Genomic DNA, 18,254 nt, shown 5'->3' with positions numbered 1-18,254 from the left:
AGGCTGCCCAGGGCAGTGGCCATGCACAGGCCTTGCACAGAGGTGTATCTGTGTTGGCATTTCAGCTCAGGTCGGGAGTGCCCCACTTAGTGCACTTCTGTTAGAGTATCTCAGTGTCCGTAAGCTGGGTTTTCTTCACTGGAGACTGGACTGAAAGTTGTTCTCCAGCAGTTGGAAGTCTTTCAGTCCACAGCTGGAGCTAGTCTAAAGCAAAACGCAGTGTGGAAACTCAGGTCCTCAGCACTCGTGTTTTGCCCTACAGATCCACTCCTCCCGTATTGCACTACTTGCAAATACAGATGTAGGCTGAGATGGGCAAGCAGACCTCCCATCCACTTCTGCTCAGTTGATTTAGACAGTTTCTAGTTCCTCCAGGAAAAGGAAGTGGTTTTCTAAAGCATAACTTTGCTGCCGCAGAAATACCACTATGTGCTATTACGAGGTACAACTCTATGAATAAACTGCTTGTAGTGCAGACTGTAGCTGTAATATTTTGCGTATGCTTTAATATTAATACTTTCACTATTGACTAATATAGTTGTATATAAAGGATTATATGATTTTCATAGAAAGCTACTAGCTATGCAACATTTCCTTTGTCAGAAAGCAGATCATACTGCATCAACTTCCTCAGGTACTGAAAAGTAGAGTGTGTTACCTTCACAGATGAAAAATCGATCTTCCTTCCAGCAAAGACTAGATCATTCTTCCCTTTATGTTTTTTCCACTTCCTCCTACTCAACAGTTCCCTACCTGGCTGTCCCACCGCTTGCCCAGCTCTGCAAGCTCTCCTTCACATATTTCTTTGGAGGTACTCTACATACTTATCTTCCCCACAGCTTTCTGCCACTGCAGTGCTTCTCTCTCTTCCTCTCCCTCCCCCAGACTTGAAGTGCAACTAAAATACAAGTGTCAAAGCAGAAAATGGCAAGGAGGTATAGAATCAGGATATGGACTTTGAATCGGTGCTGGCGGGAGGTAAATGTGCAGGCTGTTTCTGGAAACACAAGAAAGATGTTCTTCTCTTTCAGCTACACTCGGACCTTCAGCCATTTGTTAAAGAAAGTTCTAGTGACATCATGGCCTTCAGTTTGAATTGTGCTCCTGCAGTCTTTCATCAGGAATTCCTTGGAAGGGATGCGTGGATTAAACAAATCAGAGAGGTAAATTAAAGCATTGTTTAGCATTTCATAGTTCTGCCATTTGTATCTCTCTTCCTTGCCTCAATCTGCAGAGAAACCTAGAAACTGACAACAGACAAGACACAAAGGTTAATTCTGCTCTCTAACACCACTCTCTCATGCTTTTGTGAGGGTAAAATCAAAGGAGCTGATAAATGAGCTCCGTTAAACTTCTGTGTGTCAGCGTAACAAGCACGTTCATTTGCATAGAGCATATGTCTGTTGCTCACTACTTCTGCAAAGTCCCATGTCTTAGCTTAAAGCTACTTTCACTGTCAGTGTGATGCAAAGAACTTTGTCCTACGGTGGCCATAAGGTAGGTACACATTTCCTTCTGCCGTATTTTTTTCCTCTAATACTTAAAAGAGGAAGGGCATAGGCGTGTATCTGTTTTACATAACCATGTAGCACTGTGGGTTCAGATCTATGAATAGCTTCCTGGGTGTTGAAATACAACTTGATAACTCTACAAGATGGCAGGGAGAGAAAGGGGGGGGGAATGCCAAAAAATGGCCAAAATTAAGCATGCTGTCGTGTTCCTGCATCAATGAAACATGTTTTGCCTGTCTAAACATCTGTGATGCATACTGTGGAAATTCCTGCTGTTGTTATACAGATTCTTCAGTAGAAAGTTTGCTGTCTTTGCACAGAACTAGCTTATTATCAAACATATTCTTTCAAGATGTGCTTGCTGATGATGGCTCCTTCCCTTCCTGGTTTGAAAGCAGAGCTCTGCATCACAGGGTGTGAAGTTTGAGCTTCTGCTAGTTCTGCCTTTATGATGGCCAGGTTGCAGCCTGCCTTCACATACCACAAGCAAGAGGTGCAGTGAAATTTTGGGACTTACGTGCAGCATCCACAGCCTTGCAGGGGTGCAGTGTGAGTGTGTATGAGTCACGAACCAAAATGAACTTTTTGTCATTTTGAAATTAGGGGAATTAAGGGTTGATAGTTTATAGCATATGAAGAGAAATTTTGGAATTCTACCGTCTCAACACAAGGCTCATGTGTGAGTTGAATGTAAATGGATTTGGATGATTGCAGTTGGAGAATAATGGTATTACCACAGCACACTTCATAAAAGCTTTGAAACCATTTCCCATCTGCAGGATCTAGAGGAGGTTGCCGGATTCCAGGAGTGCCGTCTGTCTGCTCGCTAATTCTCATACCAAAAATGGGCATTGTAGAAACAATGAAGCAGTTCTTGCTGAAGGAAAAAAAAAAAAAATAAAAGAAATGACATGCTCTACACAGAAGTATCTGCTAACTGCTACTTTAGCTAAATACAAAGTGGAACGTCTAGTCCAGGAGCCTTTCTTGGCTTTAATGATTTAGAAGGGAAAATTACTTTTCATTAACTACAAGCTCTTTGAGATATCATCCGCAGTCACATTCACTATGTGACATTCAAGGCAGGCCAAGCACTCAAACCAGAGGCTTTGTCGCGTTGGCAGATAACGCCGTGCTCATAAGCCACCCTCTTCTGCAGTGTCATTTGTGTGGTATAAATAGGCGAAGCGTGCACAATATACTCTGTCCTTGTCAGTTTTTTCTAGTAGCTGAGTTGTGACTAGGCATATGGAAATCACGTTATGAACCTGTTAAGTAATCTGGCTTTCTCCTTTGAACTGCTTGTCCGTATGAGCATTCATGTGATGGGTTCGAGGTAGCACCTTCTCATGGCAGCTTCCTCCTCCAGCAGGAAGGTCTTAGAGTTCAGGAAAGAGGACAGAGAGCTGTATTGTACCTGGTAGCCTCTGCAGTCTATACTGCTCAGAAAGCTTGTCTCCAGGACTCAGTGCCTTCATAAACGTCTTCATCAAGGATGCCTGAACTGCTGTGGAGTGCCCAGGACTTGTGTGGTTGTTTCACCACAGTTCCCTTACCCGAGGTCCAGACACAGGCGCTGCTGCCACGGTAGCTTTTGAACACAGGCAGCTGTATGCACCTTCCTGCTGCTGAGCTGGAGACCTTTAAGAAGCCCCCTTGTCACTTGATTTGGAAAGAGCAGAACACGCCAGATATCCAGGTGTGGAAGGCTGCATCAACACGGAATATTTGTGTTTTGAGAAGATTAGCTTCTGATTTGGGTGGAATTCAGAGACTGCCTTAAAAGGGATCTAGGATGTATGCAGAGGGAAGCCTTGTCATAGGAGGGGAAAGAAAAGTGTGGGCATGCATGTATGTGTGCACATGCACAAAGATACCTGCATGAATGAATGATCATCCATAAAGGCCAGAATCTCTCCTGTTCTCACTGAGCTCACCACCAAAATCCTTCCCCTTTTTGCATTTAAACTCAAAAGCCTAATGAACTGTTTGGTCAGGTATCTATTTTAAAAGGAATGTAGGTTGGAGTAATGTCCTGAAATGAATATTAAAAAAAAAAAAAAAAGTAATAATCCAATCTTAAATGGTTCCTAGGAAATACTGCTGTAGACAAAGAAATGCTCATCTTCAGATAAACTAATAAAATAGTCACTGAATGCACTCCCACTGAACTTTTGGATAGCCTTGTAATCTTAAAATTTAGTGGATAACCCAGGGCTACGTGAAGGAAGATATCCTAGAGGTCAGAAGACAGAAGAGTTGGCCACTTATAGCCACGTATGGATATCTCTCACTAGACAGGTACAAAAATTCTCCACCTTCAATAGGCACCCAACATCTAAGCAATGAGGTATAAAAGATCAAAGTTTGAGTGAAGAAATTCAGCAAAACCCCTCAGATATAGGGATTGCCTTAGCCCACAGCATTTGAATCTGAAAAAGGGAATAAGTCAGAAGCTAGAACTGTCTCATCCAGGCCTCTATAATCCTTGAACCTTTCCACATATTTTTCTGAGCCTTTTCAGAAGAAGCAGGACTGGAAGAAAAAACATTTATGAAGTGGTTTGTCAAGCATTCCTGAAGGACAGGTTGTAAGAACATGTGTTACAGGGGCCATCTCATCTGAGAAAGAAAAAATCCTGGAAAGCATTAGTCCTAAAAACCTGCTCCAAAAGCATTGTCTTAAACCATCTGCTTATTTGATGCATTTTGAGTCATGGGGGGATGGGAATACACAAACAAGGAAGTGGTTATTGGCAGTGGTTTTACTAGTCCTGAATGGTATCAGGCTGTTCTCTTAATGCACGCTCCAGAAAAGCTGAATTCTTAATAAGGAGAACCATAAGAAGAGCAGTAAAGAGTTTTTGTGGGCCAGTCGCCTTTCTCCTCCAGTGAAATCCCTTCTGTTTCCCACTGTTTTCCTTCCTGTTCTGGTTGCTTGGTTTCTTATCAGTTCTTCTTCTCTATTTTGTTTTTCCTCCCTACAAAAATTAATTCATTTTCCAAATCTGTGCCATCTTGGCAACATCTCCTCAAAGCTGTGCTTGCCACACAGTGTTCCTCTCCAGCAGGCCTTAGCTCTTCTCCTTCGGCCAGTTGGCCAGCTCTTCTTGGCTGTTCTCCTAGGTCCTCAGAAAGGACCGCTACCTCTCCAGGTCCTCATCTGCATCCTTCCAAGAGAAGTGAGGTTTGTGGGCTTCTTTCATGGGGGCTAGAGGGAAAGAAAGTCATGATTTATTTCTCAATGCGCCTGAGAAGAGAAGAACTGGAGTTGAACAAGGTGATAATGGTACAGCTGGATTTGACCAAAGGGAAGGGCTTCAGTTTGGCCAAGCAGGAACACTCTGGCTCCAACATTAAGAATCACTAAGTGAGAAAGGCAGAGACATCCTTTTTTCCATGTCACTCAGTGACAAAACTAAGGAATTTGGACTAGGTGCCTTTCTGCATCTGGGCAAGAAGGACTTGAAATGTGTTCATGCTCCTTTCTGAATGTATTAGGAGATAAATACAATTGTAAACCAAAAGCAGAATTAGTATATCTAACATCAGTCTAATAGTGCTGACACGGTCCTGACATCCTCTGAGAGGATCAACTTTAGACTTGTTATTAACTGCGTGCAAATTGCTATGAATATAGAAGTGTTCTCTTTTAAGAAGTTCAATCTTGTTATTGGTGATATAAATTATAGTTTATTTCAGAAATTCATGGGAGAGATTAATTAGTGCAAGCAGCAAGATTTCTTAAGACTGTAACATTTTGGATTCAAAAAATGTTTAACAACAACATGTCATAAAAAATTACAGTGAGCGTTTGCAGCTCTCATCTGAAACAGAACTATGTTGGACAAGCTGATAACACCTTTGCTTGAATTTTGGTTTTTTTTTTTTCTGCATCAGATTCCTAGAGAAAGTCAGTTATGTTTTAAGTAGTAGGTTTTTGATAGCATCCTTTATTCTCATAGCTCTAGTTTGCAATAGGTAATAACATATACATGTATTCTCTTTCTCTTTAAGGCACAAGGAAAAGGAAATATAATGGACTACAAAAAGGTCAGTGAATTGCATTTAATTCTACTTTTTTATTTTTAATGTTTTCTGTAAAAATTTCAAGATTATTTTTGACAGTCAAGAGAAACTTCCTTTTTCAAGTCAAGTTACAATTTGTGTATGTGGAGGGAGTGAGAATGGCTTCTGCTATTTCTTGATTTAAGAAGCAAGTAATAGTCAGCTACCCTGTAAGTATCAAACACAGTCATTTAATAATATTTATTCCATTCCCCAAATTTAGTTTTGAAATGAGGTTTGTCGTGGCTTTTGCTGTCTTTTTCTGCAGTCATTTGCAAGTTAGTTTCCATCAGTGATTTCTACTTATTGATAGTGTGTGTTACTTTATCTCACCCTAAAATTATGCTATATATTAAAAAATACACACGCCTACATGCATTTTATAGTAATTTGTGTTTCTGTCAGTGCCCATTGCAGCTTTTAGCTCGGTCACCACTGTATTTGCTCCTGGGACAGCCCTATAGTAAAGGCAGGCCTGAACTAACTAGCTTGTCAGCTGAAAAAAGTACTAGGGGCACCATAAAGCCCCTATTAGAGAAGTGCAGGAGGTGGCTGAGAAGGTTCCCCTGGTTCAGTGCTAGAGAACAACTTACCTGTGGTAGAAGCAGAAGATGAGGTTGTGTCCCCAAGTCACTCGCTGAGCATGAGGCTGAGTTGTTTGAAGTCTTAAGTAGATTGTGAGGGTCCAGTTATTTATCTCCAGCATCAATGAGAAATAATAGACAAACTATTGTGCACAGAGGATTGAGAATTGCTTCTTGAAGTGGAGCCGAAAGAACATTACAAACTGTGCTGCTGAAGTAGAAAGCTAACACACACACAAGTCAGAATTCTATTGTAATTATTCTGTATTTTGAAAATTTGGATTATCATCTTTCGTTCCTGTTTGAACATGAAAAGGATCTCAGCATTAGTTTGCTATTTAAAAACATTGTCCTTTTGGTTTGGTATTTTTTTTTTCTTTTTTGACAACAGAAAAACTTATAAAACTGTCACTTTCTAAATGACCATTGAGAGCCCCAAATTTCTTTTTCCTCAAATTTGTCTGAGTATATGAGATACTTCTGTGAATGTTCAGGCTAGGCTCCTTGCTTTTGTAAATCTAGAATGGATTTGTGCCTTTTAATTGTTACAGTTGTGACATGCTCAATGTCATTTCCGTAGCTTAAAAAAAAGGGGAGGGAGGGGGGTGGAACTGCTTCTAAAATTGCTGTACTGAATTATTTATGTCATTGTATTCTGCATTTTGACTTGAACGATTTCGTATTTTGGATTGTTCAGATGAAATTGAAAAACCTACAGTGTGACTAGGCTACTTGGACACTTCAATAAAAGGAAAGGGAGGGAAAAAAAAAAAACCTTCCTCAAGTTTTTTATTTCATGTAAATGACTTCAGCCAGGAAGCACATGATTTCAGTACTCAGGGTGATGATCTTTTACATAAGCCACAGATATTAGGAGTTTAGTAATGATAGTGAAAAATTCTCCATCCTTTTTTGAGCTCAATCAGTAATCAACTTTGTTTTTTTTTGGTAGAAGTCTGTTTCAAAACTGTGGTGTCACATCCCTCTCTTCTGGGTTTCTTCATTTAAAGTCAAAGTGGTCATTAGTTGCATCCATGCTCAATGAGCCCAGTAACCTGTGGCTCACCCCAGCATAGCAGCTCGGCCAGTGCATGCACACGGCCAATTAGAAGGCGTACTGTGCAGGACAAATGAGTATTTCTTTTCTGCCCTTTGCTGTGATGTCTTTATACCACCAGTGTCAGTGTTTTGCACATTTGCTCTGTCTTTTCAAGCACCGAGGACCGCTCTCATCTTCCTATTTAGTTGCTAGAACTACTTGAACATACCTAATCAAATCTGGGGGCTTGCTTCTCTTTGAGTCTTCGAAACATCTCTTTAATTGTGTGAAACCAAAGGCCAACCAAACTAGTTGCAAAGCTTCTGAAAAACTATATTATTTCTGTTCTCTTTATTTTTATTATGAACTTATTATTCAGCATGCCGCTTGCATAAGAGCAAAATGCTGTTCCTTTATTAGAATTCATAAATATATGTATATAAAAACTGCCAGCTGGTTTGTCTGCTTAAGAATATTTCACCTTATTCACCGCAGCTTTCAATTAAAATAATGAATGAAGGTAAAAATTAGAAATGGAGATTTACCCAAAGTGACTGCTTGAAAGGCAAAGGTCTTATTTTATTTCCATTTTGAGACTGCTCAGGAACTTTGGAAATGTGTGTTTGATGCCTGTTATATTAAAATGGCATCCCTGAGTTTTTCCAGAGGCAAAAATAAAATCTAGATGGTGCTAGTAAATTTAGTGAGGGCTCTGAGATAAATATAGATGTGAAATACTTTTCATTAATTTAATTGGACCCGAGACTGTCATGTCAATAAGGTCAGTATATTCTGCAAAATTGCTAGTACTTTTTTTTCCCCAGCATATCAATCTTTTTATCAGAAGGACTTTGATATCACAAAGGCACTTATTTTCTCACGTCAGTATCTGAATGTTGCACTCTGATTTTTTTGCTACCCCATCACAGCACATCCAGACAAATTATTGATCCATCATTGTGTTGTTTGAAAGTCTCTTACAGAGATGAAGAAGTAGGTGCAGATCTGTTTTAGTGGTGTTTCTCAGATAACAAAAGGGAAAGTACCAACATATGGCAGAGACAGAGCTCATGAATGTCACTGAAAGCAGCAGCGACTTGCCTGTCATCCAAATTTGTATGTCATATTTTAGCAAAAATCTCAGACTTAAAAACAAAAAGCTTTTATACATTTTACAATTTCTTTGCCATGCCAGATAAGCTGTGTAACCCTGCAACAACAAATGGAGATCCTGAATGAATTACTTACTATTTTATAATATTGATTAAAAGCCCTCCACTGAAATCAAGGCCTTAATGGTGGCCTGAAGGCATTGTACAGACTTGTTAAGTGACAGTAACACAAGCACAACCAGTGCCAGGAATGAATAATTCTTATTTTCTGGCCAAGGCTCTAGAATAATTACAAGGTAAGGATGAGGTATGCGAAGTCCTCTATTTTGCAGCCAGTTAGCTTCACTGCAGGAAGAATTTCTTGTTTTTCTTAATGCAGGAGTCATAAAAGATAAATGAAGTCAAGTGAAAGGGGACATAGCAAAACTATTTTTTAATGTATCCCTGCTCACTTGCTTTGCTGTGAAGTCCTTTCATCCAGACTGGCATGGGAAGTAGGGTACATCAGCAGTGCTGTAGCATGCTTTGTTGGTTTGTCCATGGAGCACCAGGCACGATGCTAACACGGAGCAGGTTTTGTGCTGTACTGGCAGTAGATGAGTCAAGGAGCAGTAGATCCAGCCATCCGTACGCTGCATGGCACGAAGGCCTTGGCTTCACATACGGCAGGAAAGAGCTAGAGAAGAAAAATGGGAAAAAAAATAGGCCTTGGCTAAACTGTAGAGAAAGGTAAGAGTTAGCCAAATCCCTGAGGTGTACAGCCGCTACCAAAAATCATTTGCATTGTTGTTTTTAATCAGTGGGAATTTTCTAGGGCTTCTTTGGGGTAAGAACACAACCCAACTTTTGTTTCATTAAAGCAAACAACTATTATGTTTTTTAGCATAAATAACAAATCAATTGCTTGTGTGTGCTAAGATGACAATTAATAGTGGCTACTTGTGTTACTGAGATGGGAGAAAGTCATGCTTTTTGGCTCATCATATACCTAGCGTTTAGATTTGGAAGCTAATAGGCCTCGTCAAGTTCATTGTGAAAGGCCTGGAAAGGCATAAGGAGGAGGAGTCCTTTCTAAAAAGTTGAAAGGTCTGTGCAGCTCAGGATGCCTTGTAATTTTTTGGCAAAATGCATTACCAGGACTGCGTAACAGCTGGGGTGGCAGCGCTCCCTGTAAGTAGGCCATCTCTCCTGTACTGTTGGGGGTGGCTTGTTCCAGATTTGGTCTCTTTTTCTAGAAGGGGATTTTTTTAGTTTGAAGTAAAAAGGTAATTCAGCTGTTTGTCAGTTGAGTGAGGAAAATAAATCATATTCTATTAATAGAAGTTTCTGTAGGCTGGTGTGCCCATAAAAGATGCATTTCTTTACCTTTTATGTTCAAAAAAAAAAATCTAAGAAAATATTGGATAAATGCATTTACTGCCCCAATTTCAAGTGGCATATTATTCTGCATATAACCAAGATTAAAAAAAGAAAGTATTATATGACATTCTGAAGTGATGCACTTAAATGATTGCCAAGCCCACACTGAGAAGGAAGAGCATAAACCCGTGTCCAGCCACAAGAACTGCAAGTGAATGCTGAGACATTCCAAGGTACTGCAGAAACAAAGGAAAAACCTGAAAAGGTTCATCTGCCAACTATAAAATGCGCCGGTGCTGCTTCAAGGTAACATTTCAGCAGTCTATTCCAGGGTTTTTTTTTGAGCACGGTGTTCCCACAAAGGAGAAAAAATTAGAAAAACTAGTGCAGAGGACTGTAAACACTTAACACAAGTCAATCACTCAGAGACAGACCAATTTAAATTCTGTATTATAGGGGTTTTCTTTATTTTGGTGGGTACTGTACATTTCAGAAATTTAGAATAGTTTAGCTCACTTCAAGATCAGAGGGAACACGTGATGTTTGAAGATATACAGGAAATTAAGCTGTTTAGGGTCATTCTTGTGAGGCAAAAAATACATTTTTCTGAAGTTGCCTGCTGATACCTTGTCACTGAAATAATTAATGCAAAGTTTGATCATTAAAAAAAAAAAAAAAGAGAATGTTCTTATTCTCCCTTTGCACAGAAAATCTAGTACAGCCAAAATATTTACCATGTATTCACAGAGTCTTCCTTCAACTCCCCACCCACCCCCGAATTCGATGTTCCCTGTACATAGAACTGTCTAAAAGGAATCTTATTGTTCCTTTTGCTGGGAAATAAGGTAAAAATATATCAACAGAGGAGATTTAAAGTTGTTCCTTTGTGCTTGAATACCTGCTGGTTTTTTGTCTTCATTGATTCTTCAGTCTCCAAAATCCAGAAGTCCCTAGGCTGCCCCTTAGTCCTCTTGCCATCTTCTCCAACAGGAGAGCCCAGAAGAGTTGGTCTGGAAGGCAAATGCTCAATTTCTGTGCTAAATTTCTCTTTCTCTTCTTGAAACAAGAGGACTGCAAGACATAGTACGTTGAACTCTGCTTTATTCACAGAATGATGCAGTAACTGAGGTTGGCAGGGGCCTCTGGGGCATGTCTGCTCCCACCTCCTGCTCAAATCACAGCCAATGTGGATGGATCAGCTCAGGGCCTTCTCCGCTTGAGTTTTGGGTACCTGCAAGGGCAGACCTGTTGTGGTGATTTCCTTCCTGGTGGAAAAGAAATTCTTTGGGTCTAATCAGCATTTCCCATGCTGCTACCCGTGCCCATTGCCTCCCATCCCTTCTGTGTGCCCTGTTCTGAGTCCCCTGCACGTGCCCGTGAGGTGGTTGGGGCAGCAGGACCACCCAACTGCTGGTCTGCTTCTCCGGGTCAGTCCTGGCCCAGCAAACCTCACAGGGCTGAGTGGAAATTCCCCTGCTCCAGCTGGTCGGTGCTCATGGTTGTCACTGGCAGGATACGAAATGGGGGCTGAGACCAAGGTGCTGGTGTTAAACTCCCCTTTCCAGTGGGTCAGGGGATGGCAAGAGGCAATCTTCAAGGAACAGTCGGTGTCATCTTACCTTTTATTTGCAGGACGTGCCTAGAGATGTGTGCAGAGGGAGATAATGGGAAGCAACCTTAAAGGTGGAAGGGGTCAGAAATCATCCTTTTCCCCTCCTCTTAATCTGCTGATATAGAATGGCTGAAGTAGGAGCTGATACAGAAGGGAAGGGAAGGGAAGGAGGAAGCTGGAGAAGTGGAGCCCAGCCTCTCAGCACTTTGTCTTCCTGTGCGTGCTCAGAGCATTCAGAACGAGGGACCCTCGGTGCTCCCCTCCTGTTCTCCTTTGCTCTTTCTCTAACTCGCGATTAGAGCCATCCCTCCTTCCAGCCACAGACTCGGGAACGGAAGAAATGAAAATAAATTCACGGCAGGCCAAGTGGATGAGGCTGGGCGAGTGCAGACAGCAGAGCAGGCTGCGTGGCTCTTAACCTGCTGCTTCCAGTGCCCAGCCAGGTATCTTTCTTCCCAGCCTGTGGCAATTTTGTTGTCGTGTTGCTTTTCCTTAAATTCATAGAACAACCTTCAGACATAAAGCTTTAGGGTTTTCAGCTTCAGTGTGTTAAGCCTGGTCAACATCTGAATAGACTGAGGAAAAATGGTGCCTTGGGAGGGAGCATTGCTTCTCTCCTGAGTCTTAACTTGGCTGCACTACTATAAGGCCACTCTTAAAGCTGAATTTAAGCAACGAGATCCCTTCTGTGAGCTTTCAGGTTCTGGGCACCTTCAGAAGGAAGTCAGGCTTCATTGCCATGGTCTGAACAAAAGCTAAAAAGCTAAGATGCGCTGTTCTAGCATATCTAGCAGTTCAACTGGAGAAAAATGTCTAAGTGACCTGTATTTTGACTTGCATTCTGTTTTAATTATTGCTTGCTGCTCTGAAGGAGGTTGTGTTTTGGTGATGGATGAAGCTGTTCCTACAAGTGGAAATCTGCTTGCACAAAATGATGCCGTGTAGGTGGAGACCAGAAGATCAGATTCCTCTATTTAGAAGAAAACAGTGAGGGAGCGTAATTGAAGTTTATAAAGTAACAAATTGAAGGAGTTTGTTTCCTTTTCTGTCTGTTTCCCTCAAAAATCAGCTGCTTCTATCTGAGTGAAATTAAGAAATAATACATCTAAACTGGGTACGTGGATTTATTTATTTATTTTTTTTTTTTGGAAATACTTAATTTGTGAAGTTCATTACATGAAATCACTGAAGCCCAAAGCCAGAGAGAGTGGAAGCGTAGCTGCAACACAACTGGTGGTGCAGCTGAAGGCTTAAATTGGTTGTTTTGCATACAGAAGGGCCACTGAAACCTGGCTTCCCGTGGAGTTACATCCTGAATTTCCTTAATGACCGCCTCGCTACAAGCAGCCGAGTTTGTACTCCTCTAATTTTTTTTGTCTTCCTTTTTACAACCCCGGCTGAGATAGAGGTAACGTGCAGTCAGCTCAATCCGCACGGGTTTGCCTCAGCGCGTGCTTGCTTGGGTTGAGCAGCTGATTCTGCAAGCAGAGTGTGAAATGGGAAGTTTTTGGGGACTATGAGGTAGGCAGGGAAGGAACCAGCTTCCAGAGAAGGGAAGATGATCGTAGGTCATCATCAACAATATGTCTTCATACGAGTGTTAGCAGCCACACCAAACATTTTTAATGAGTTTACAGCAGAGTTTACATCACGATGTGTGGCTTCTCCCATCTCAAAAACTGTGACTGAAGGAAGGGGGAGAAACACCTTTTCTTGCCATTCACATACCTCCTCTTCCCCACTCCCTGTTGCTGCAGAGCCGTGGTGTGCGGCAGATTCCCATTCACTGGGATCGTGTTGAATTAACAGAGTCGTGCCTCTGGGTTTGTTCTTCTCCGAAGCACGGCACGGGAAGATCCTGACTGAAAGGGGGAATAAAAATTTGATGGTCTGGGACCTGAACGCTTAAGTGCTGTAATATGCTTTCAACTCATTTCATCCCTAAATACAGATAATGAGTCCACCTCTGTGCTGAGATAGGAAACATCATTCATTGCATAGAAGAGCAAGTATCTGTACAATGAATGGCTTTTACGGTTTGGGTGAGTCTTAGGTATTTTTGACATGACTTAAACTAGAGTGTTAAGGTTATCCTGATGTATTTGCAAGTGAATTGGAGCACTGTGCTGGACATTGGAGGAAAACATAATTTATAAAACCCCGTATAATTAGTTACTGTAGGTACCTGTGTTCAAGAACCCCCCCTTTTTTTTTTTTTAATTTTTATAAAAAAGCTGATGCCATGATGAAACTGAACTACAAAAGCCACCTGGGACGCAGCTTGTGAAACGGTCTCGTGCTTTAGGGAGAAGCATTCGTAGTATTTCGTAGGAAATTTAACCTGTCATTTACCCCAGCTTTTTAGGTGCCAAACCCTTCCAGCAGCTTGCGGTGAACGTGTTCCTCCAGGGAAGCGTTTACTTTCTCAGCTGGCGTTATCACCGCACCTTTCTCCAATCCCCTGCCCTTAGTGGGAAGATTGGGTTCGCGTGGCTGTAGCTGCGCACAATGAACTTTAACAGATCCCATTTTACCGACAGAATTCGCTTTTGTCCACTGTCACCAGTGCAGCCGCGTGGTGTATAAATAGAAATCCGTAGCACAAAAGGCAGGAGCTCAGTGCATGTTTCCAAAAGCAGGGTGTCGGGAAAAAAAATCCAGCTTTTGACTGCAGAAAACGAGAGAGTGAGTGGCTGGGGTGCCGGTACTGCACGGGAGCTCTCGAAATGCCCAGATAGCCACATTTATTTTTATTTTTTGGCTTTGTTGTGCTGTGTGCCGGTTGGAGAGCTAGCGCCGTGCAGGCGTGATGTGTTTTAAATCACCTGCGGCTCTGCCGGAGCTGGGAGCCAAAGCAGAGCAGCCGCACACCCCAGAGGGGTTTGGGAGCCCTCCCAACAGCCCCAACCCCTTGGAAGGGTGGCAGGAGCAGCGCCGGTGCTGCCAAATCCCACCCCGCCCTGCCTGTGTCTCCCCACAGCTGCAAGAAGCCATCAAGGCTGGCAAAGGTGTGACTTCTGCCATCGACCTGTGCCGTCGCCACGGAAACCGAGCGCTGGCGGCCCTCGAGAGCTTCCCTCCCTCGGAGGCCCGGGCGGCCTTGGCCAACATCGTCTACGCCGTCACCAGGTTCTCCTGATGCCGCTGCCGCCGCTGCTGGGGGCACCCAGCCCCAGCCTCCGCACCGAACAACATTTGGGGGGTGCGGGATTGGAGAGAGAAAGAAAAAAGAAAAAAAAAAAAAAGGGATGGAAGTGAAAGAAAGAAAAAAAAAAAAAAAGTCAACTTTTTTTTTTTTTTTTTTTTTCGCTCGTCGTGCCAGAAGCGCACTGGAGGCAGCAATAATTAATGAGGCCCGTTCGCGTGACCTCGGCAAATGGACAGGAAATCAGTGCCTATTGATTGGGCACCGGCGGGGACGGCGCCAGGGCGGAGGCCGGCGGTTTTCCTGCCCGGGGAGGCCGGGGTGGAGGCGGGGAGGGAGGAGGCAGGTGCCGCCGGGAGCCGGCGTGCCCCCGGTTTGTCACCAGGAAGGGGAATTATCGGGGGGAAGATCCTTTATCTGCCTGCGTGCGGCCGGCCGTGTCTCCCCACGCTGTTTTTTATGTATTCGTGTGTAAAATGACCCCGTGCTTAACGCTGTCCCCGTTGGAGAAACTGGCTGAGAAAATGTGTCCAGCATGGTAAGTAGGAGCTTTAAAATATTTAATCAAATATTAATTTGGCTCTGTCAAGGGAAGCGACCGCCTGGTTTTTAGACCGTGCATACAAAATGCGCTGCGCTGGGTCAAAGAGCTGAGGTCTTCCCACCCTTCTAGGGGAAGGGATATCCTTCCCTGGCATCAAGGAGTTTGTTGCAGCACAATCTTACACAAAGCAGTTTCCTGGATTTGCCACACTTTCGTTGATTTAAGCCAAATAAATGCTAATTCCTTGGGCTAAGTGTCAGCTTTTGGCAGAAAGGGGCGAGGGATGTTCAGTCTTTCACCACTCTGAATAAAATGGAGAAAACGCTGGAGAAGCTCTGAACCTCGGTGTGTTCAATTCTCGAGTCCAGCTGCAGAAAGCTTATAAGGTGTATCAGGAGCCTGCAACGCGAGACTGTCTCTGTTTTGTTCATCGGAGATGATTTTTGTGGTTTGCATGCATGCAATCCGAGAACGGCGTTGACAAGAAGGCTGAGTTTACATAAATGATCTAGATTGAGACTCAGCTACCTTTCTTCCTTCTGTGGTGTAATTACAGCCCGATCTGGAGACAGCTAGCACAGCAAACAGATTTCATTACATCGCTCACTCAAACACTAAGTGGAGTTATTTCTGTTGAATTCTCTCCTCCCTCCTTCTCCCCCTGCACTCCTCCCCCCTCTGTCACACAGCTTATTTATCACAGGCCGGCGCGTTGCATTCCACCGAATGCACAATAGAAATACAAACTGTAGCCTCTAAAGATGTACTGAGCACCCCTCCTGCATGATGTACATAATGTTCTGTGTAAATGATGTCTATATTATACTGTAGCATTACATGTATAATAAGGGCACTCGAGGCAGTCATTGTATGGCAGCAGTGTCCAAAACTCAGGACTTGCTTTATTTTGGAGAATGTCTTCAGCACCAGACCCCTTCTTGCTTGCATTTTCTTCTTCTTGCCTCTCCTCTCACCTCTGCCTGGTGCCGCAGCAGGAAGGTGGAGGCGGCAGAGAAGCACCCAGGCGATGGTAGTCGCGGGCATCTGCCTGAGCAAAACTTCAGGGAACTTCACAGGTGAAAATGTAAGTGGTTAGCTTACATCGTCCGTGGGCTTGCAAGGAAATATTTAAATCCAACCCCAGTCGTATTTCAGGCAGCTTTTTTGGATCTGATTTTCACTCATTACGGATAGAATGAGCCATACGTTATCTTTATCTCATACCTACACTAAATGCTTCATCATGATTTACGGCTGCAAGGGGCTCGGGTCTGGCTGGAGATATTCTGAGCCATCTCTCCTCAGTTATGTGACAGGAATATCAAACATATGCAAAAAACTCTGTACACCTGGTTTATTTTTTCATGAAAGTACACTTTTTTTATTTGTACTTTTTACTAATAAAGACGAATGAGCAAAAATAATGACAGCTTGTTTTGTATTTATATCATCAGAAAGTTCTGATTGCACTTAAACTATTCCTTAACATTAACTTAAAAAGAAACCAAACTGAGTTGTACCATACCAATACTATTAAGTGATTGTATAGTCAAGAAATTTATCTGTAATCACTGAGAAATTTTAGTTGCGTTGTTACCTCCAGGTAAAATACAAGCGTGGTATTGTCAAACCGGGGTCTGGGGTCTGGTTGAAGAAAGAAGTTGCTTGTTTCAGTCATCTCAGTGGCAGAAGCTGTGTTCTTGTCAGCTGTCCTGGGAAAGTAGAAGAGGATGGAGAGCAGGAGCCTGTCTCAGGTGCTCTGTACCAGCACCAATGAAGATGCCCTTTCTTAGGAAACCCAGGCTCCTTGTTTAAGACCTGGCTTTTCTGTTCCAAATGCTGACCTGCCAGAGCACCTCATCTGAAGCACACCCATTTTAATACAGACACTGTGTAATATATGATAAAATTATCATCCACATGCTTGAATTGCCAAAAATCCATACCTATTTGAATGTCTTACGCCTTTTTTGTTCTCTAATCACCAGGAGCTGTCAGAGTGTACGTTGATTAAGGGCTTTGGGGAGCGGGGTGGTTGTTTTTTAGCAGAGTTACGGACGTAAGCCATTTCTTTTCCATGCCCCTGCATTTCAGAAGGCCTTTGGCACGGGAAATTGCACCGAATTTTCATGTCTGCTTTTCCTCACTGCCACCAGTAGGCCAAGCCAAAACGCAGGCAGCTCACCCAGAAGTACCCGTCAGCTGCTCCTCTGAACTTCATCCGAGGTATTGTGTTGCTGGACCGTCACGGGCATGCGAGGTCCCAGGCCATGAAACCAAGCTGAATTCATCTGCGCAGAGCACAGCTGCAGGCTGGGAAGGCTGGCTCATAGGTGTCTCGGGGAAAGCTGCTCAGCTGCCAGCCTAGTTTTTCCAGCTCCACGGGAGCATAGAAATTTTGGCTGCAACGGGCTGCAAAAGGTCAGCTAGTCAAATCTATTCAGAGCGAGTTTGCTGCCAACACCAAGTCCAGCCTTGGAAACTTTCAGGGATTTTGCTCCCACAGGTCCCCCACGCAGCCTGTCCTAGCTTTTTTTTTATTCTTCATAGTCTTCAAAGTCCTTTTACCTGGATATTGTCTTAATGATGAAGTACTAAAGCTTTACAGTCTCAAAGCAGTTCAAAGGAAAGAATATTTCCACTTCCCAAAGCCATGCATTTTGGTGGCCGCTGCATTAAATCCTCGTTTTCCTTCCTTTCAAAAACCAATCTCTAGAAACGCATTAATTAAGTACGCAATTAGCATTCGCACGCTTCTCTTTTAGGGTAAGCCCGCTTTCCTGCAGCCCGCGCCCCCTGCCCACCCCTCCGTGCGCAGCGCACGGCCAGCCAGAGGCGTGCTCTGGCTCCCCCGTGTGTGGGAGCCTGCCCCTCTGCAGCGTTTCTGTAGAACCCACTCGGGAGCTATGTTGTCCTATCTGTGATTATACAGGACAAGCACAATGCTGCAGCAAAAAATAAAAATAAAAATCTTGCTTCAAAACGTTCTCCTGTAGCCTGTCTCGCTTCGTCTCCCTCCCTTCACCCTTCCCCCAAACAGCAAGGGCTGGAAATTCTCTGCTTTATGTTGAAACATTGGGCAAATTGGTTAGCTTTAAAATTGTACACAAAAATGAGTATTTTACTTGCACCAAAACCAGTATTTTTTTTTTTAATGCTTTTGACCTTTACACCAAATGACTCGCATCAACTGCAGTGGTCATATTTTAGCAGTTATTAAAGGTCAGATTATAAAAAGGAAGTGTTATCTGGAAGCAACCAGTAAAATCTGAAGCAACTGC

General features: G+C 43.0%; 1 protein-coding gene across 2 annotated transcripts in view; it reads left to right on the top strand.

Moving 5' to 3' along the window:
* PDSS2 (decaprenyl diphosphate synthase subunit 2) overlaps positions 1–16,601 on the top strand; it is a 109,437-nt gene extending 92,836 nt beyond the window's left edge. The window contains exons 6-9 of one of the 2 annotated variants that reach the window (XR_014618331.1): positions 1,032–1,163; positions 5,528–5,563; positions 14,265–14,486; positions 14,607–16,600. Coding sequence is in view for 1 of the 2 variants with exons in the window: in XM_084284964.1 (XP_084141090.1) it covers positions 1,032–1,163; positions 5,528–5,563; positions 14,265–14,423 (327 nt within the window). In the remaining variant the exon portion in view is untranslated. Of the gene's footprint in view, positions 1–1,031; positions 1,164–5,527; positions 5,564–14,264 lie in introns of both variants that reach the window. The other variant, XM_084284964.1, reaches the window with a different exon arrangement.
* The last annotated feature ends 1,653 nt before the right edge of the window (positions 16,602–18,254 follow it).

This window comes from Netta rufina (genome assembly GCF_964035555.1).
Source record: "Netta rufina genome assembly, chromosome: 3".
Classification (NCBI taxonomy): Eukaryota; Metazoa; Chordata; class Aves; order Anseriformes; family Anatidae; genus Netta; species Netta rufina.
This window is presented reverse-complemented; position numbering and strand designations above follow the sequence as displayed.